Here is a 19365-nt window from a genome sequence, read left to right as displayed (position 1 = left end):
TGCGCCTGATCGTTTTGCATGTACAAAACATCAGGCGATGCGGCCAATGTTCCCATGCAGCGCTACACGGTGGAAGTCCGGCATAGCTTGCACCGTATTGCATCGTGTGCAGGGACCACCTGATATGTTGGCCCTCGGATCGACAGTCGCATCATTGGTACCAGGAGCAGATCTAGGCACGGGAAAGCTGGGTGGGTGCCTGGGGCACTGCGGCCTGCAGGGGTCAGCCACAGTCACCATGCAGGTGCCCATCGCCTGCAGCAGGCGCCATGGGCTGTGTGGGCGCCCGCTGCAGCCAGCGCCATTGTCAGATGCTAGAGGTCATAATTGACTCTAGAGGAGCGGGTGGACAGAGACGGAGTAGCGGCGGCGGTTGGGAAGCAGGAGCAGGCCTGGCGAGTGAGTGAGTGCAAGCAGTGCTACTAGGGGGCACACTCCTTCCCTATGGAGCCAAGCCCCTATTTTTTTGACGATGGCCTTTGGTGTGCACTAACACCGTTTCACCTGCTGGGGGGGTGGCATCAAAAGGTCTAGAACCGGCCCTGATTGGTACACTTCATACTGTGGGGGGGGGGGGGGGGGGGGGATGGCCTTCAGTGTTTATCCTGGCATTTTTTTTTTTTTTTTACTATTTGCCCACAAAAACTGAGCAGTATTTGAAGCCACTAATAAAGAGTAACCCCTGCTGGACTTATCACAGAGATGAGCTCCTTTCATATCCCATGTCCCAGTGATGTGCGGTCAGCTGACCACACACACACGGTCAAACACTCTCCCGGTAATATTTGCAAAGTGTATGGGCAAGTGTGTATATGGGTAACACCACCACTTGTCTATTTTAGAAGCTTTAGTACATCTACCCCTTAGTAGACTGCAAGCCCACTTTCCGAGAGTCCATGCCCATCCGGCTTCCTAGTCATACATAATTGCAAAGTACATTTGAAATAAGAATACATTTGTGCGCATAAAAGAAATGCAACACACAAAAAAAAAACACACACACACACACACACACACACACACACACACACACACACACACACAGGGCTGTACATTACATTTGAGTCTAGCTCTGACTAAGCTCCAATGTATTCAGTATATAGACTGCTGACCTTGGATACAGCACAGCTAGTGTTGGCTATATCTGAAACCACAGACTGTTGCCTCCAGTGCAGCAAAAACAAAACTGTGCAGATAACAAATCTTCAACAAAAATGATAAATAGATGAAGCATTGTACAGCCATGGCCAAAAGTCTTCAGAATGACACAAGTATGTGTTCACAAAGTAAGTATGCCCCCTCAGTTTTTAGGATGGCAATTTGCAGATACTCTAGAATGTCATGGGATCAGATGAATTGCAATTAAATCGCAAAGTCCCTCTTTGCCAAGACAATGAACGTGGGGCCCGATTCAGACCTGATCGCTGCTGTGCGTTTCTGCAGCAGTGTGTGATCAGATAGCCGCCACCCCTAGAGAGTGAAAACCCACCCCGTGCAAGTGTGCAAAAGCATGTGTATGCCGTGCGAAAATTCAGCCAGGCAGCGGACATATGCAAATCCGCTTGCATCTCACCCACCATCTAATGATTTTTCTAGTCTGTGCAGTGTGCGTAGCCCAGGACTAACTCCTACAGCGAGATAGAAACAGTCTGATCGGGCCGGAAACAGACGTCACACACAACCGACCTGAAACTGCTTGAGAACGCCTGCGTTTTTCCCGACACTCCCAGAAAACGGGTAGTTGCCACCCCCAAACATCCGCCTCTGTCAATCGCCTTGCGATAAAGTTTTCACACCATCCTTCCACTGCGCCTGCGCATTGTGGTGCATACGCAAGCACAGTCATTCAATATTTGGCTGCTGTGCGCTTTTGCACAACATGGATCAGGTCTTAATCGGGCCCTTAAGACCATAAATCAGTAAGGATTGCAGTTTCTGCTAAAAAGCAGTTTCTGCAATCAGATAGTTGCCGCCGAGAAATAAAAAAAAAAAAAAAAAACCACACACAACAACAACAACAACATTGCATAAATTGTGAATGCATCGCAATATATGGGCTGATCGCAGAACCATTACGCAATTACCAGAACATTCAAGATTTTTCCTATATGCGCCAGGCAAGGTCGTCCACAATTCTTGCGACACAAGAGGCTGGAAGTGGTCATCGCTGACAGAGGCCCTCCTTAAAAACGCCTGGGCACACCAGTGGTTTTTCCCACAACCCCAAAAAACGGCAGGTTTCTGCACGGAAACACCGGCTTCCTGCCCAGAAACATGGCTGCATTGCGACCATGATGTGTCGCTTTTTTTACTTGCCCGTGCGCAATGCGAAAGCTGCGTAGTCTTTTGATAATCGGCCAGATTGCCTTTTCACAAAATTTTGAAATCCTTACTGAATGAGGTCCTTAATCCCCCCCCAAAAAAAAAACAACACAACAACATTTCCACTGCATTTCAGCCCTGCCACAAAAGTACCAGCTGACATCTCCCAACCACCCATAAACCGTTTGGTGAGGAACAATGCCTTTGCCAGCACGGTGGAGCATCTTGCCACATGGCAGAAGTGATAACCAATACCCTTTTCAGACTGACAAGAGCCGGGTCGCACCCAGGAATGTGTACACGGGTGCTTCCCAGGTGCGACCCCTTCAGACTTGCGGCCCGAACTGGCATATTGCCGGGTTGGCGGCGTCACAGCTGACGCTACCGGAGGCTGTACTTGGAGATCATCATCTCCAAGCATCGCCTCTTCCTATGCAGAGAATGGGTGCAGAGTCGCCTTGACCCAGCATACCCGTTCACACTGCACCGTATCCCGGGACAATCCCGGATTCAACCCTGGTCGTCCCGGTATATTCTTACAGGACCCTTTTACACTGAGCAAATTCCCGGGTTGATGCGCGTTCATGTGCAATAACCCGGGAAATTATTGTCAGTCTGAAAGGGGTATTAGTAGCTCAGGGAACACAGCAAAGTTTTGGGTCCATGGCCAGGAAACTCCCCAGACCTTAATCCCATTGAGAACTTGTAGTCAATCCTCAAGAGGCGGATGGACAAACAAAAACCCACAAATTCTGCCAAACTCCAAGCATTGATTAGGCAAGAATGGGCGGCCATCAGTCAGTATGTGGCCAAGAAGTTGATTGACAGCATGCCAGGGCGAATTGCAGAGGTCTTGAAAAAGAAGGATCAACACTGCAAATATTGACTCTATACATAAACTTAATGTAATGGTCAAAAAAAGCCTTTGAGACTGAAGCAGCAAATTTTGTGAAAACCAATACTTGTGTAATTCTCCAAACTTTTAGCCATGGCTGTATTTTGTAAGCGTTGCAGCAGACGTGCAATAACATAGGTAAAAACTTGACTGCACCTTAATGAAGACTTTAGAATTTTGTTATGTTATTTAAAGATACCAGAGACACCATACTGCGTAACCTGCTGACATTCCATTGACAGATAAGAGTAAACTTGCTGTATCTGGATAATGGAACAGTATACATACACGGAGAGTAATATTCGGCTTAAAGTAGGATGATGTATCTGTTCTGCAATCAGCCCTCCCGTCAGCATCTGTAATTGACTTCTTAACAGACGCCCCATCCACCTCTACAGTAATAATTTCACCAGCCAATGGTTTTCCATTCTCATCTGTTAGTATAGCCTGGAACACAAGGACACTTATCAAGAACAGGGAACACCACCATCATGTCTCCATATATCATATCACTATTCATGTATAATATCAGTGTGCATTTGTGTATCATATCTCTGAGCAGGAAAACAATTAGTAGTACAGGTGTGTCCGCATACAGTGGGGCTTCAGTTGCACCCAGTGGTGGCCCCAGAAGTGGGGCTGGAGCACAGTCCAAAACTCAAATAGAGGAGACGCACCAACTGCCATCCCAAACACCACCGGACGGCTCACTGGCAGTAGGTGTGGTTCCACTATTTTAATTTTGGACTACACTGCAGCTTCACCTCTGGAGTAGTAACTTATCGCTCATAACAGCTCCTCCCTGTGCGCCAGATCCCACGCAACTTGTCCCGCACCAAGTGTCTTCATCACTGAAAATGTGGATCTTCTTTACACAAAAAACTGGTAACGACATTACTAGCTTGACTGATCATTTAATGTGTGACATTTGTAGGAGAATTGTGTTTTGGTGCATCTCAGTTACGCCAGGCGACTCGCAACATATGGCGTAAAGACGCTCTGTATGAGGACACATCTGTAGGTCGTTCTTCTCAAAGAGAAGACATCTTGGAACTTCACTGTCTTTTTGAAAAAAAGAAACAAAAAAAATCAAACATCATACTATAAATTAAATTATGAGTTTTGAAGTTTTTATCACTTATCTTCATTGGGATGTCATTTACTTGCATACCAGACTGATCTACTATAACGTATGATAGTTACTCACTGTGCAGACTAAGTCAATGCCACGTTTATAATACTGGCCAGAAGGGGAATATTCAATCTGGAGACTGATGGGCCGGTTGGTTACCGAAATATAGCAGGATTGTGTATCCACGACCCCTGTGAAAGAGGCATAGACGAAAAACATTTTGACAAATTGTAAATTATATACAGTATCAGACTGATAAAAGCATTGTGAAATCAATCAGATGATACTATCTAAAGGTGTAGGGGGAAGTCCTATTAATCTGAAAAGAGTGTGGTTGCTATGGGTTACAACATCATTCAAGGCATAGGATACTAAAGAGGAGATCAGTGTTTGTGGTGGTGGGGGATCAGATAGGGGTGCAACGCTGTTATGGGTGATCAGTTTATGATAAATGGCAATTATGGGATGGAACGTCCTTGTAGATTCTTATGGCAGTGGTCACAGTGATCAGAGTGACTAGTACTTCATTGCATACCTCCCAACTGTCCTGATTTTTGCGGGATAGTCACTTTGAGACTGTCCTGCTGTCCCACCTGCGGGCTGCAGTTTCCCGTGATGGATTGGGGGGCAGTTGGGAATATCCCGTCACTTGCTGCTCTGCTTAGCACAGCAGCGAATAGACGCTGTGTACATGCAAATAACGGTTTATTCCCGGTGACAAGAGGGACTGGGGGAATGCCAGCAGCTCACAGAGCGCTGGCCATGCCCCCATAAGGACAGGGAATGGAGGCGTGGCTACACTGCGCTGAACTCCCGCTTTCTACCTCCACAAAGATGGATACTTACCATTTACCATTCATAATGAAAGATGCTAGGCTGAAGAGGGTTGTCTTAGATGGGTTGTTTTAAAAGGGTTAAGAAAATATTACAATATAAACCCATCATCATGGGTGATTTCAATATTGCTATTGATAGTCCAAAATCTGCTGCTCATGCCTCCAATCTCCTCTCTGACCTCCTCTCTCGGCCTCTCCCAATGGACTGACTCCTACTCATCGGGAGGGCCACTGCCTTGATCTAGTATTCAGACTACGCTCCCTTTCCCCCCTCTCACATTACAACCTTATCACTTGCATGCTCTCCATTAATTCAAACTCTGTGTTTTGCACAAGTCCTCCAATGCTCCTCAAACACGCAAAAATATTAACACAAATTAATCTTCAAGAACTTTCCACCTCACTCCAACAACTGCTTTCTCCTATTTCTGCATTCACCTCTCCTGAGATGGCTGTATCACACCTGAACGAGACTCTAGAACTAGCCCTTGATGAAGTGGCTCCAGCTACCCATCACACTCCACATAGGCCTAGATGTCAACCATGGCACTCTAAGTTAAGACAACTACAAAAACCTCACATGTTGTAAACTTGAATGTCAGTGGCATAAATCTCGTATTTCAAGTGACTTCCTGTCTACCACTCTTATAGAAATGCCATGGACACTACCAAACATTTCCAAACTCTTATCTCTGCTCAAGCCTCTAACCCCAAATTACTCTTTAATACATTTAAATCATCTCTGAATCCTTCCTCACCTACCCCACCAGACACTATAAAGGCACAAGATCTTGCTTCCTACTTCAAGGAGAAGATTGATAAGATCCAAGATGAAATGGTATGCTCTTTGGCAGCCAGTGACCTGCTCAGTTCTTTACCTGAACCCTCTGGTACTCTTCATTTGATCCCACAAATGAAGATGAAATATCATCACTCTTCCCATCCTGCTTCTCTACTACCTCTCCTCTTGATCCTTTACCCTCACAAATAAAGTAAAGCTGTCTCCAGTGCTCATCCCTACCTTAACTAACATCTGTAATCTCTCTACTGGTATTTTTCCTTCACTCTTCAATCATGCAGTGATAACTCCAGTTTTGAAAAAAAAAAAAAATTCTGACCCTAACACTCTCTCAAACTACCACCCTATCTCTCAGCTCCCTTGTCTAAGCTACTTGCCTACACTCGACTCACACAATTTATTGGACCCACTTCAGTAAGGCTTCCATTCAACACTCCAGAGACAGCACTGACTAAAGTGGTTAATGATTTGGTCAGTACGAAGTCTGAAGGCCATTACTCACTACTTATTCTTCTAGATCTATCTGCTGCCTTTGACACTGAGGACTACTCTTTTCTCATACAAACACTACAATCCCTAGGTCTTAAAGACACAGCCCTTTCTTTGTTCCTATCCTACTTATCTAATTGCTCTTTCAGAGTTAGCTTCTCTGAATCTACCTCCTCTTCGCTACCTCTTTCAGTTGGAGTACCACAAGGCTCAGTCTTGGGTCCTCTGCTTTTCTCCATCTATACCTCATCTCTTGGTAAACAAATCAGCTCTTTTTGATTTCAGTTTCATCTGTACGTAGACGAAACTCAAATCTACATATCCCCCCCCTGATTTATCCCTATCTGTACTGGGCCGTGTCACTGAATGCCTTTCTGCCGTTTCATCTTGGAAGACATCTCGCAACCTCAAAACTTAATATTTGAAAGAAAGAAAAAAAAAGTTCATTTTATTTCCACTGGCCAATAGTAGGTACCAACTCGCTATCTCCATCACTGTTGAAAACTCAACAATCTTCCCTACCCAACAAGCTCGCTGCCTAGGTGTCATCCTCGACTCCTATCTGTCCTTTGTTCCCCACATTCAAATCTGTCTCTAAATCATGTTACATGCATCTAAAAAACAAAACAAAAACATATCCAAAATACGACCGTTCCTTACACAAGACACTGCTAAAACTCTAATCCATGCTCTCATTTTCTCCTGCATTGATTATTGCAATAGTCTTCTAACTGGTCTTCCCAAAACAAGACTCACCACTACAATCCATTCTGAATACAGCGGCGAGGCTAATCTTCCTCACTAGACGTTCATAGTCTGCAGATCCACTCTGTCAGTCCCTCCATTGGTTACCTGTATTCTACCATATTCAATATAAAATACTTTTACTTACGCACAAGGCCATTAACCAAACTACACCCAAGTGCATCTCTTCGCTCATCTCAAAATATCTCCTAACCCGACCTCTTCACAACATCTGCGTCTCTCATTCACACTCATTACTCGCTCCCACTCACGATTGCAGGACTTGCATTGGGCTGCACCCATTCTGTGGAATGCCCTACCATACACAATTAGACGCTCTAGTCTAGAAACCTTCAAGCGTTCCCTGAAAACTCACCTCTTCAGGCAAGTATATCAAATTCCATAACAGCCCACGTAACTTTCATAAACCTTCCTATCAAATTGCATCCACTCTGCACAGTCCACACATATCCTCACGTCTTCTCACTCTACCTCCCGACCCCGGTTCATCATTGGTGTGTGACCAGATCATACAGTCCGCCAAGAACCATTGCAATCTGGTGGACAACTATGCATTAGATAGCACCTATCCTTGTGTATCCATGCCTATGTCCCTATATATTGTAACCTTGTGAGCAGGGCCTCCTACCTCTATGACTGTTTATTACCCAGTTTTGTTGTATCATTGTTATTTCCAATTGTAAAGCGCTACGGAATTTACTGCGCTATATAAGAAACTTAATAAAATAAATGTATGCCATTGTGCTTCACTTTTTCCACATTTTGTTATGTTATAGCCTTATTCCAAAATGGAATAAATTAATTTTTTCCTCAAGTCTACACACAATACCCCATAATGACAATGTGAAAAAAAGTTTTTAAATAAATTAGCAAAAATCTCAAACTAAGAAATCACATGTACATAAGTATTCACAGCTTGTGCTCCCTGTTTTTCGTGAATTTTCCCAACATTTCTCCTGTAAATTTTTTTTTTTTTAGGGGGGCTGGGCAATCCAATCTGGCCGCCCAGAAGAATAAAAAAGAAACCTTTATGTGAACACAGGGCATCTATCACAGGTGGGTGCCATAGAAGTTACTCTTTCACTCTTGAAGGAATGCTTGTTTAATCACCTGACGTTTGACTCTCTCTCCCTCCTTATTTATGCATTGAAAATACAAGGAATGTTACACCATGAAGAATTTGAAAAGGTCTACTCAAGTTGACTCAATTATCAGACAGTGCCTGTGGTCTCTTTCCAGTGTTGGACTGGGGAATGAAGGGCTCACCAGGGAAATGCAGTCATAGGGGCCCATATATGGGAGTGTGGCCAATCTCCAGGTGGTGTGGCCAGCTGCCACAGAGGCTTGGCTAACCATTAGAGAGTGTATGGTCGGGGCCCCTTGATAAATATGGATAGTAAATACTGCTAGTGCATGCATGATAATGTGCCAGATTGTTAACAGCAATGCAGTGTAGAGAAAACACCATAGTACTGTGCAGTATAATGTACTGTATAATTCAAGTGCACAGTCTGGAATCTAATCCCTAGAGAAGGTGGTGGGGGAGGCCAGGCAGTGGGGCCCACTGGGGGCTTCCCCTGTACCCCTGATCCCTAGAGGGGGAGTTGGGGGCCCACCGGAGGTTGCTACCCCTGTCGGGATTGTGCTGGTCGGGATTCTGGTGTCGGTATTTTGACCGCCGGGATCCCGTCCAGCGTGATTTTATACTGTTCTAGTTACTTTTCCTCTGCACGTACGGGTTTCTAGGCTGGAGTAGAACTACTGTATATATCAGCCCCTATGGGTCTAGTGTATAATATAGTGTACAGTGTATACTGTGTGGGGAGCTGGCGATAATATGCAGTGGGTAGTGGGACATACTGTATTAATATAAGAAGTTTAGCAGCATAATATAATGTGTATTAGAGGTGGGCAGTGGGGAATATTGATGTAAGTGGTGTGTCTATGATGTGTCACGTTTGTGCATGTCTAGATGTGAGAGTACAGGGTGTGTGGTATAGTGTGGGCGAGTCTAGTGCAGTGTTCCTCAACTCCAGTTCTCAGGGCAACCCAACAGCGCATGTTTTCTAGATCTCCTCACTGGAGCACAGGTGTGTTCATTCCTGACTGACATCTCAAAATATCCACAAATGGTTCTTATTAATTGTGATTCTCTGAAGAGACCTGGAACACATGCACTGCTAGGATCCCCCGACAACTGGAGATGAGAAAGACTAATCTAAGGATTTATACTGCCAGAGGGGATTGGGGGGAGTTGGGCAAATGCCTGTAGATATTTAGGGGTGAAATGAATACAGGTGTAAAAATGGAGGGGACAGGGTGGGGAGAGATAAATGACATGCTTTAAGAGTGCTGTTGTTGGCTGGGTGGTGAAGGACTGAAACCTCTAGTGGTGGTTGAGGGTAAGACAGTAGAACAATTTTAAAATATGCTGTGGATACACATGAATATCCTTACAAAGAACCAAGGATCAAATAGGGTTGAGGCTACCAAAAGATAAAGGGAGTAGACTAGATGGGCCAAGTGGTTCTTATATGCCATCAATTTCTCCTCTCTTCTGAGGGCTGGGCCTCTCAGCTAGAGCGGATGCTGCAGGGGTGAGGGAGCCTTACTTGTCCATAAACACATACAGTAGGTGCTCATTAGGTGCTCATTAGTACCTGTTCCACTTTCTCTCACACTGATGTCACAAGTAATGCTATTGCTAAGGCCAGATAACTGCAGTTTAAAAACATCCAGGGGCATCATATTGCTGTAAGTGCCATTAGCATCCAGCTGTAGGGATACAGAAAATGAGACATTAATATTCATTTATCTTTACATAATGGGATAACATAGTATACTATAAATTATTTTTATATTGCAAGTCACCAAAAGGTTCTGTCACCACATTAGTATAAGTGTGGAAGACTTAGAGGACAGCTAACATCCATAATCAGCCATGACGATGCGAAACGTGTCACCATACTCCCGACTTGGATTTTCTTTTGGGATCTCCCAGAGGAGAGTTCTAAAAATGATGGATTGAATACAGCAACACACACAGGCCTCTTACTGTGATGTTCATTACTGCTGCAATGTAAAGAAAACATAATATCCCATTCCCAACTATAGACTACAGTTGGGGGAAAAAAAATATAGATATAGATATATCTATATATATCAAATTGTACCTTATTTCTGCACTAGTATGGCTGCCCTCTAATTTGATCGCCCTATAGCAAGGACCAAACAGAACAACACCTCCAGCAAATGAATCAGAGGTCGCTCTATATCACTTTATCTTAGTACAAACACTAAAATAGACCAAATGGGAATTTTAACAATTAAAAGCAAATTATTGCCCAATAAAGACAGAGGTCACCCTTTTGCAAATACAGATCATACAATGTGTTGAATGATTGGATAATAAAGGGTGTCTTTCACTCTGTCTTCAACCCTGATGCGTTTCGTCCTATGTGGACTTCTTCAGAGGGATGGTCAATATAGCTAAAGAATCAGTCCATGCAGTAACCATAGGAATATTAAAACAAGTTGAAACACTAAGATTCAGAAATGTTGGACATCTTGATTTTATTAAAAAGACACCTTTCCAAAAACATGATGATCCAAGTATTCAAAAGGTAAGTGTCCCACTTTGGGTGAGTATCAATTTTTTTTGTGGTGTATTCACAACTGGACCAAACAAATACAGCACTTGCTCCTGTGTGCTCGCCCAAATGTAACTCATTTGAATATTCCTATGGTTACTGCATGGACGGATTCTTTAGCTATATTGACCATCCCTCTGAAAACGTCCACATAGGACGAAACGCGTCAGGGTTGAAGACAGAGTGAAAGACACCCTTTATTATCCAATCATTCGACACATTGTATGATCTGCATTTGCAAAAGGGTGACCTCTGTCTTTATTGGGCAATAATTTGATTTTAATAAATTGTTTAAATTCCCATTTGGTCAGGATAGATAGAGCGAACATTTAACAACTTTACCACAAATAGCAATTACCTTAAAACACCCCCCTCGGATCCTAAATTATAGAAACAAGCCTCCCTCAACTACCGCAGCAACATGATGGCAGGGAGGACAACAAAAACCAACTATAATTTTACTACTTTTTGGAAATGTATAAAACTAAAGTAAATAGAGTGAATTTCTTCTTTTAATATAATCACCTTATCAATATAATTCGAACAGATTTCTTCCAATCCCTTGTAACAGTTGCTCGCTCTTCCGTAAGTGTATTGTATTCCTCTGCAGCACTTCGTTATGACCTCGCCTGACACTGGCTTATTATAGATGTACCTGAAACAAGAGGGGTTAGATGGTGTGTAAACCATTTACGGTGTATCCAGTGTCTGCACACAGTGGGCGCTGCCATTTTGTAGCCTGAATAAATATTTATGCCTATTCCTTACATTACCCCATTCAAACGTGTCACCATTGCCAATAAGCCTTTGCAGCACAGGAGGCTGGTGAAGAGCCAGATTGCGATTGGTGCATTCTAATTTATAGTCAGAGTCGGCCTAGGGGAATCAGCAGCTTCTGCTGATTAAAATGATATGCAGCATGCCTATATTCTGTGTGTAGCATTTCATATGCAGATACAGCCACAGTCTCACACAGTATATAGGCATGCTGCATATCATTTTAATCAGGAGAAGCTGCTTGTGCATCCTAGCCACATGGCAATGCAAATAAGATGCATTTTCATAAAAAAGGTGCCCGACATTAGCATTGCGGCAAGATGTATGAGGACACATCTGTATCCAAGCAGAGGCAGTGGTCACAGTGTTAGTGGCAGTGTGAGTGCTGTGTGCATGTAAGTGGGTTGGTTGTGCAGTAGTGTTCGGAATATGTGTAAGGAGCATTATGTGTGTCATGTAAAAATGCATTAATAATGTGCAACATATGTGTAAAGGGGCACTGTGTGTGTCATTATGTGTATAAGGGCATTAATAATGTGCGGCATATGTGTAACAGGGTACTACTGTATGTGTGTCATTATGTGTATAGGGGCACTAATAATGTTCAGCAAATGTGTAGGGGGCACTGTGTAATTATGTGTATAAGGGCATTAATAATGTGCGGCATATGTGTAAGGGACATTTTGTGTAAAAAGGGCATTAATAAAGGTTGTCATAATGTGTAAAGCACATTATGTTTATAAGGACATTAATAATGTGTCTCATGTGTAAGGGGCATTACTGTGTGGAATTAATTATATAAATGCATTACTAATGTGTGGCATTATGTGTATAAGGTGCTCTACTGTGTGGCATAACGTACAGAAAGGGCAATACTGTGTGGTCTAATGTGAATAAAGAGCAATATGGTGTGGTGTAATGTGAATAAGGAGCAATTCAGTGTGATGTAATGTGAATAAGGGGCTCTACTGTGAGGAGTAACGTTTATAAGGTAAAGTGATACTACTGTGGGCTGTATTATGAATTATGGACACTATCGCATGATAAAATGTGAATAAAGTTGCAGTACTGTGTGGTGTAATTAGAATTGGGGTTACTATTGTGTGGCCATGACCCTTGCCAGCAAAAACACCCCCCTTTTTGGGCTGTGCGCCATATGTGCGAACTGTTCCTATTTAAAATATAGGGGGTACAAACACCAAAATAAGACTGCTATGGGTGAGGAGTGATGGTGCTGGGAAAGAGGTGCAAGGTCAGAGGCGGAATCAGCGGGGGTGCTAGGGGGCACCAGACAAAATCTTGCCTAGGGCATCATATTGGTTAGGGCCGGCTCTGTTTATTGTAATGATTGCATAGTGCATCTGCACCCATTCCTTTTAGTGTAGTACCATAAATCTCAGCAGATAGCACATCTCATTACAACCACTAGGGTGTGCAGTATAGACCCATTCCCCTTGTATAGTCCATTCTATGTGTCTAAATATTACACGTGCGGCGGGATGTAATGCAGTCCGAGAACACCAGATGTGCAGGTTGCCAGACAATATTGGACTTTTTTTTTTTTAAAGGGACAGTTACTTACAAAGCAAATAAACGCCTTGTAAGGGACTGTCCCTTTAAAAACCATCCGCGATTGGCCTGCAACCCACACGTCCGGCAATCTCTGACTGCATTACATCCCGCCACCGGCGTGTATTTATACAGTGTATAAATACACCCTGCAGCTGAAGCCTGAGATTGCTTCATTCTTGACTTGCATTCCTCCCCCACCTTCCCAACTGGTTTTAAGCAGGGCCTTCTGACTGTACATTAAGGATTCAGGCATAATACAAAGTAAATCATATTTTCATATAGGGTCAGGTTTTTTTTTTTTTTTGGGGGGGGGGCGTAAACATTGGGGCATGGAGTTTCTTGAGCTGTTCTGTCTGGGCCTCTCGAGGGCATCACACCCTAGCACTTCTAGTGTGTGTGTGTGATCTACGGTATGTATACTTTAATCACACTATTTTTATAACTTTCTACACACAGTAACTACCTTTGCCTATCCTATACTTTTACACCTCTCTATTTCCTACTAGTGTGATGCCCTTGTTTTTGTGTGTGGCTGGGCTGGTTTGGGGGTGCCCTGTGCCCCAGATGTGAACCCCAAATTAATAGCGACTTGCTCGATGGAGGTAACCAACGCGGTCGATAAGCCCATATTATTTGCCAATTATATGCCAACACCCTATAATTATAATAGATATTCTAACTTATAGTAATTATTGTATAGTGCATATGCACCCATTCCCATAGCTATTTTATGGAAAATATGTGTTATGGTAAGAACTTACCGTTGATAACAGAATTTCTCCTAAGTCCACAGGATACAATGGGATATGGTGGAGCGACAGCAGATCTGCACCAAACGGTCAAAGCTTTTTGGCCTCCCAGCATGCAGCGGGCCCATCCATATAACCCCACCTCCTGCCTCAGAAAAAAATCAGTTGTTTTCCAAGGCTCAAGGCAGGAGCATCATGTAGAGCCCTAGTCAGGTGAGAAGAACACACATGCAAACCCTTCCGTACATGAGGAAAGAGGTTAGCGAGCAAAAGGATCCTCAAATCAGGTGTGTCAAGGTGGGATCCCTGTCGAACCTGTGGACTTAGGAGAAATACTGTTACGCAAATTTAGTAAAGCAATTTAGTGGTGGGGACGCTCCTGATTGGACACGAGAACCCTTTACCCAAATTCAGAGTCCTGAGAGGCAAAGGTATCCATGGCATAATGTTTAATGAATGTGTTAATGGAAGACCATGTAGCTGCCTCACATTTCTGTTCTGCTGAAGCACCACGTTGTGCTGCCCTTGATGGGCCTACCTTACCAGTATAGTGAGCAGAGACATTTTCCGGAACAGGGAGATCAGCTTGAGAACAGGCTTCTGAAATGGTCATCCGAAGCCACCTCACCAGTGTCTGCTTATCAGCAGGCCATCCTCTTATGAAATCCGTAGAGAAGAGAAAAAAAAAATAAGAAGAGAACCTGTCTTTTGGATAGCACTGGTACGATCTACGTAGATCCTTAAGGCATCGACTACATCAAACGATTCATCTCCTGCAGAAAGCCAGGACTACAATTTCTTTGTTAAGGTGGAATTTAGACACCACCTTAGGAAGATACCCAGATTTAGTTCTGAGAACTGCTCTATCTAGTTAAAAAAAAAAAAAAATTAATAAATGATATGGAAGACATAAAAACCCTAAATCTGAAACTCTTCTAGCTGAAGCCATGGCCAGCAGAAAGAGAAAACTTTAGCCGTCATCCATTTGAGATCCACTCTTTTAAGTGGTTCAAATGGGGCAACTTAAAAAGGGCCTTCAGGACTAAACTTAAGTCCCAAGGCACTGTAGGAGGAACAAAGAGGATGAATGTGCAGCATTCCCTAGAAAAAAAGTGCGCACATCATGTAGATTTGCAATTTTCTTCTGTAACCATACAGTCAGTGCTAACACTTGTACTCTCAAGAAAGCCACCCTTAAACCTTTATCCATTCCTGCCTGAAGGAATGCTAGGATTCCGGAAAAGACCTGGGGTCAAATTTCCGGTCATAGCACCAATGAATATAGGTTTGTCATATTCAGTGATAAATGCGAACTGAGGAGGGTTTCCTTGCTCTAAGCATTGTTTGAATTACCTGTTGTGAGAATCCTCTTTACTTCAGGATGGAGGTCTCAGGAGCAACATCGTCAAAGACCGTTGATCCAGATGTCTGATAATGCCCCTGAATCAGTAGATCTGGACATTGAGGTAGTAGGAATGGAGCCTCCATCGACATCCTCTGCAGATCTGTGTACCAATGTCTTCTGGGCTAATGCCGGAGCTATTAGTGTCACAGCACCCTTTCCTTGTTTTACCTCTCACCACCCTGGGTAACAGGGCGATGGGAAGAAACACATAGCCCAGATGAAAGTCACATCTCACCGACAGGGCATCCACAAAGATCACTTTGGGATCCTTTGTTCTTAATCCATATGCTGGCACCTTGTGGTTCTGATGGGATGCCATGAGATCTCTGGCAACCTCCATCTGTCAACCAGGGTCTGGAAGACTTTGGGTATGTAGCCCATTCATTTGCATGAATGGTGTGCCAACTGAGAAAATCTGCTTCCCAGTTTAGGACTCCTGGAACGACCTATGCGGACACGGCGGGAAGATGAAGTTCTGCCCACTTTAACATGTTAGACTTACCTCTTTCATTGCTTTCCGGCTGAGAGTTCCTCCCTGATGGTTGAGGTACGCTACTGCCATTGCATTGTCCGAGTGGATTTGGACTGGTTTCCCCTTAGGGATGTCCTTTGCCTGATTCAACGCCATGTATATGGCTCGGAGTTTCAATATATTTATTGGCAAGCAACATTCTTCCTTGGTCCACTGCCCCTGGAAGCAATTTCTTCCAGACACTGCTCTGCAGCCCTGAAGGTTGGCATCCATTGTCAGAATTTCCCAATTTGATATCCAAAAGGGTCTCCCTTTGTCCAGATGGGCTGTCTGTAGCCACAAGGTTAATAACTTCCTTACTTTCTGAGTAAGGACTATAGTCTGTTATTGTCTGATGAAAACCATTCCATTTGGTAAGGATCAGATGTTGCAGCAGCCTTGAATGGAACTGAGCATACTCTACCATGTCAAATGTTTACACCATGAATCCCATCACACACATTGCTGCGTGAATGGTTACTTTCCAACTGTGTAGAAGCTCCTGAATCCTTAACTGAAGTGTGGCTATTTTGTTCAGAGGTAAAAAGGTTTGAATCCAATGCAGCCCCCCAAGTGTGTCATCCACTGTGACGGAACCAGAGACGATTTTGCCCAATTTTTGAACCAACCATGCTTCTGCAGACACTTTTGTCTGTTGCAGATGACACAGAACCAATTCCCGAGACTGTGCTAGGATTAAAAAAAGATTGTCGAGGTATGGAAAAATTCTTATCCCCTGCTGGCAGAGATGAGCGGCCATCACCATAATTTTTGTGAAAACTCTGGGAGCCATGGCCAATTCGAATGGTAGAGCCTGAAACTGAAAATGCTGCTGAAGGATAGTGACCCCGAAATAGTGCTGATGGGACAGGGCTATAGGAACATGTACTGTAGGAAAGCAACCTCAATATCAAGGGACACCATAAAGTCCCCTGGCTCCATGGCCAAAATGATGGAACATAGTCTCCATATGAAAACGAGGTACCCAAATGCTTTTTTAGATTGAGTAAAAGGCTGGAAACTACCCATTTGGCTTCTGTAATAGAAACAGGTTGGAGTAGAAACCTTGTCCTTGTTGTGGAAGAGGAACTGGAATGATTACTCCTGACTGAAGCAATTTCTGAACTGCCTCTTGCAAAGCGCTGGCCCTCGTCTCTACTAAAGATGGGCTGGTACAAAAAAAAAAAAAAAAAACCCACACCTTTGAGGAGGGTTTTTCCTGAAAGCAAATGCATAACCGTGAGATACAGCTTCTTGCGGTCAGGCATCCATGGTAGACTTCTGCCAGATTTGTGCAGAATGAAGAAGTCGGCCTCCTACCCTGGGGTCCCCCAGGTGGAGGCCCACACCATCAGGCCGATGGCTTATCTTCGGTTTTAGAAGCCGGTCCTCTGGTAATTCAATGCTTTTTAGTATTACCAGACCTGTTGTATTGGGACGGTTTGCCATCACCCTTTCCTTTTGCTTTCCCTTAAGACCAAAAGGAAAACTTTACTTTCTTGGAGTCTGCTTCTGATTCCATAATACTGGTTAACTCTTTACTAAAGATTATTGCAGCCTGTTTGATATGTGCAAGATGGGATTTTTGCTCTCTAGATGTCATTGAAGTTTCCCCTTCTAATGCATCTGCCCAGGCAGCCACTACTTTAGCCATCTAGGCTGAAGCCAAGGCTTGTCTATTGATTGCCCCAGACAAGGAAAAAATGTTTTTTAGCAAACCATCTACTCTCCTATCTGTGACATCATTTAATGATGTTGAAGGCAGAGGTAATGTAGATTTTCGCACTAATCGATTGACATGCGTATCAACTTTAGGGGCCACCTCCCTCTTGAAACAGTCCCCAGCTGGAAAAGGATAATTGGATTATTCCAAGTATAGAATCGCTTTATTGCAATAATCAACTCTGATATGTCCAGAGCCGAGACCTTCTTCCTCATCTTCATATGCAGAACTAGAGTGTAATGAGTCTGTCTCCTCTGATGAATCCTCATCTGAAACGTGCAGACTGAAGATGTTGTTTTTCGTTTGTTGAGCAGCTACTGCTTCCCCTGCAGGAAATTAAAAACCGCAGGTGGAATGCTGCACATAAGGGTCAATAGTGTAACCTATACCTGGTACAGAAGTTGTAATTACCTGCTCAGCTATACTGGCTAATGTCTGTGCAAACACAGCCTATAGGAAGGGGGTAGGGGGGAGAGGAGGAGGAATCAACTTGCATCTGCCTTGAATTTAAGAGACCTTTGTGAAAGCTAAAAAATTTGCATACAACCTATCCTGAACCAGATCCCCAGCTTTGCATGAGAAACATGAGGAGTGTTGGTGCTGCTGCAAGTGTACATTCCTCACCCCCCGTGCCGCCCCTATACATGATAAATAATCAGAAACTTTCACAGAGTACCACACAATTTGACTGTAATCACTAAGATGTGTTAAAGTGACATACAATCCAACCCTACCCTGCTTAGCACCAGCATTGATGATCGGAATAGACAGAGAATTATAGCAAAGTCAGCAATCACACTAGCAGAGTCACAGGTTATACATTAGTACATACTTGCCTACTTTTGAAAAAGCATTTCAGGGAGATTGTGAAAGTAACACCTATCAGCGTGGATGTGCACTGCAACATCTGAGAGGCGTGTCATAAAAATGACTTATATTGAAATGTAAATGAGCCCCAAAGTTTGTAAGATCTACTTGTTAAAGAAAAGACATTGATATTTTTCAGGAATTGTTCATATATTGTGTTTTAGAAGAGCTTCCATATACTGTAAGTGGCCAAGAGAAACCTTATTTAAAATGCATGTAGCCATAGGGATCATTGTGCCTTATAACAATGCAGGGAAATGGCACTGATGTTCCCATTTGAATGTATGTATCTCTGATTTATTTTTTTACCCCAAGAATGTAAAGTAAAATCAGGGAGATTGCTGGTCTATTCAGGGAGTGAGGGAGATTGCTACTGTTTCAGGGAGTCTCCTGCAGAATGAGGGAGGGTAGGGAACTCTGCATTAGTATAATAAGCAATATGAGCACATAATCAACTACAGATACATTTCAGTATGTAGGAGAAACATTACTTTATAAAAATTTTAACCATACTCAGACACATAGCGAAAGAAACCACAGTAATATTAATCAGACTCATAAGCATTATGCACCTATCCAACTATTCGTACTCAAAAGGTAGATAGAGACTTGGTGCTGTATAACCCATCCTCAGTCGAGTGGGATACAGGGATACTTACTCCACTTCCAGGATCAATACGTTTGCGAATGCTGAGTGGATCTAGATGCTATTAGTGTACACCGCCGCTCTGTGAACCTATAGTGAACACAGATGCCCAAGTGAACACTGACGCACCAGTCACACAACTGCCTATGCTGCGACTGGGTCCCCTTAGTACAGAGCGTCTCGGACGGAAGAGGGAAAATAGTTCATGGCGGGAGACTCAGGAAACT

General features: G+C 43.5%; 1 protein-coding gene across 1 annotated transcript in view; it reads right to left on the bottom strand.

Annotated features, from left to right (window-relative positions):
- Positions 1-19365, bottom strand: part of LOC135056794 (ovostatin-like) — a 191872-nt gene that overhangs the window by 99925 nt on the left and 72582 nt on the right. The window contains exons 9-12 of the mRNA XM_063962388.1: positions 11414-11543; positions 9899-10013; positions 4425-4540; positions 3506-3664 (exon numbers count right to left, since the gene is read on the bottom strand). Of these exons, the coding sequence (XP_063818458.1) occupies positions 3506-3664; positions 4425-4540; positions 9899-10013; positions 11414-11543 (520 nt within the window). The remainder of the gene's footprint in view (positions 1-3505; positions 3665-4424; positions 4541-9898; positions 10014-11413; positions 11544-19365) is intronic.

This window comes from Pseudophryne corroboree, chromosome 3, assembly GCF_028390025.1.
Source record: "Pseudophryne corroboree isolate aPseCor3 chromosome 3, aPseCor3.hap2, whole genome shotgun sequence".
Taxonomy (NCBI): Eukaryota; Metazoa; Chordata; class Amphibia; order Anura; family Myobatrachidae; genus Pseudophryne; species Pseudophryne corroboree.
Note: the sequence above shows the minus strand (reverse complement) of the source record. Positions and strands in the feature narration are given on the sequence as shown.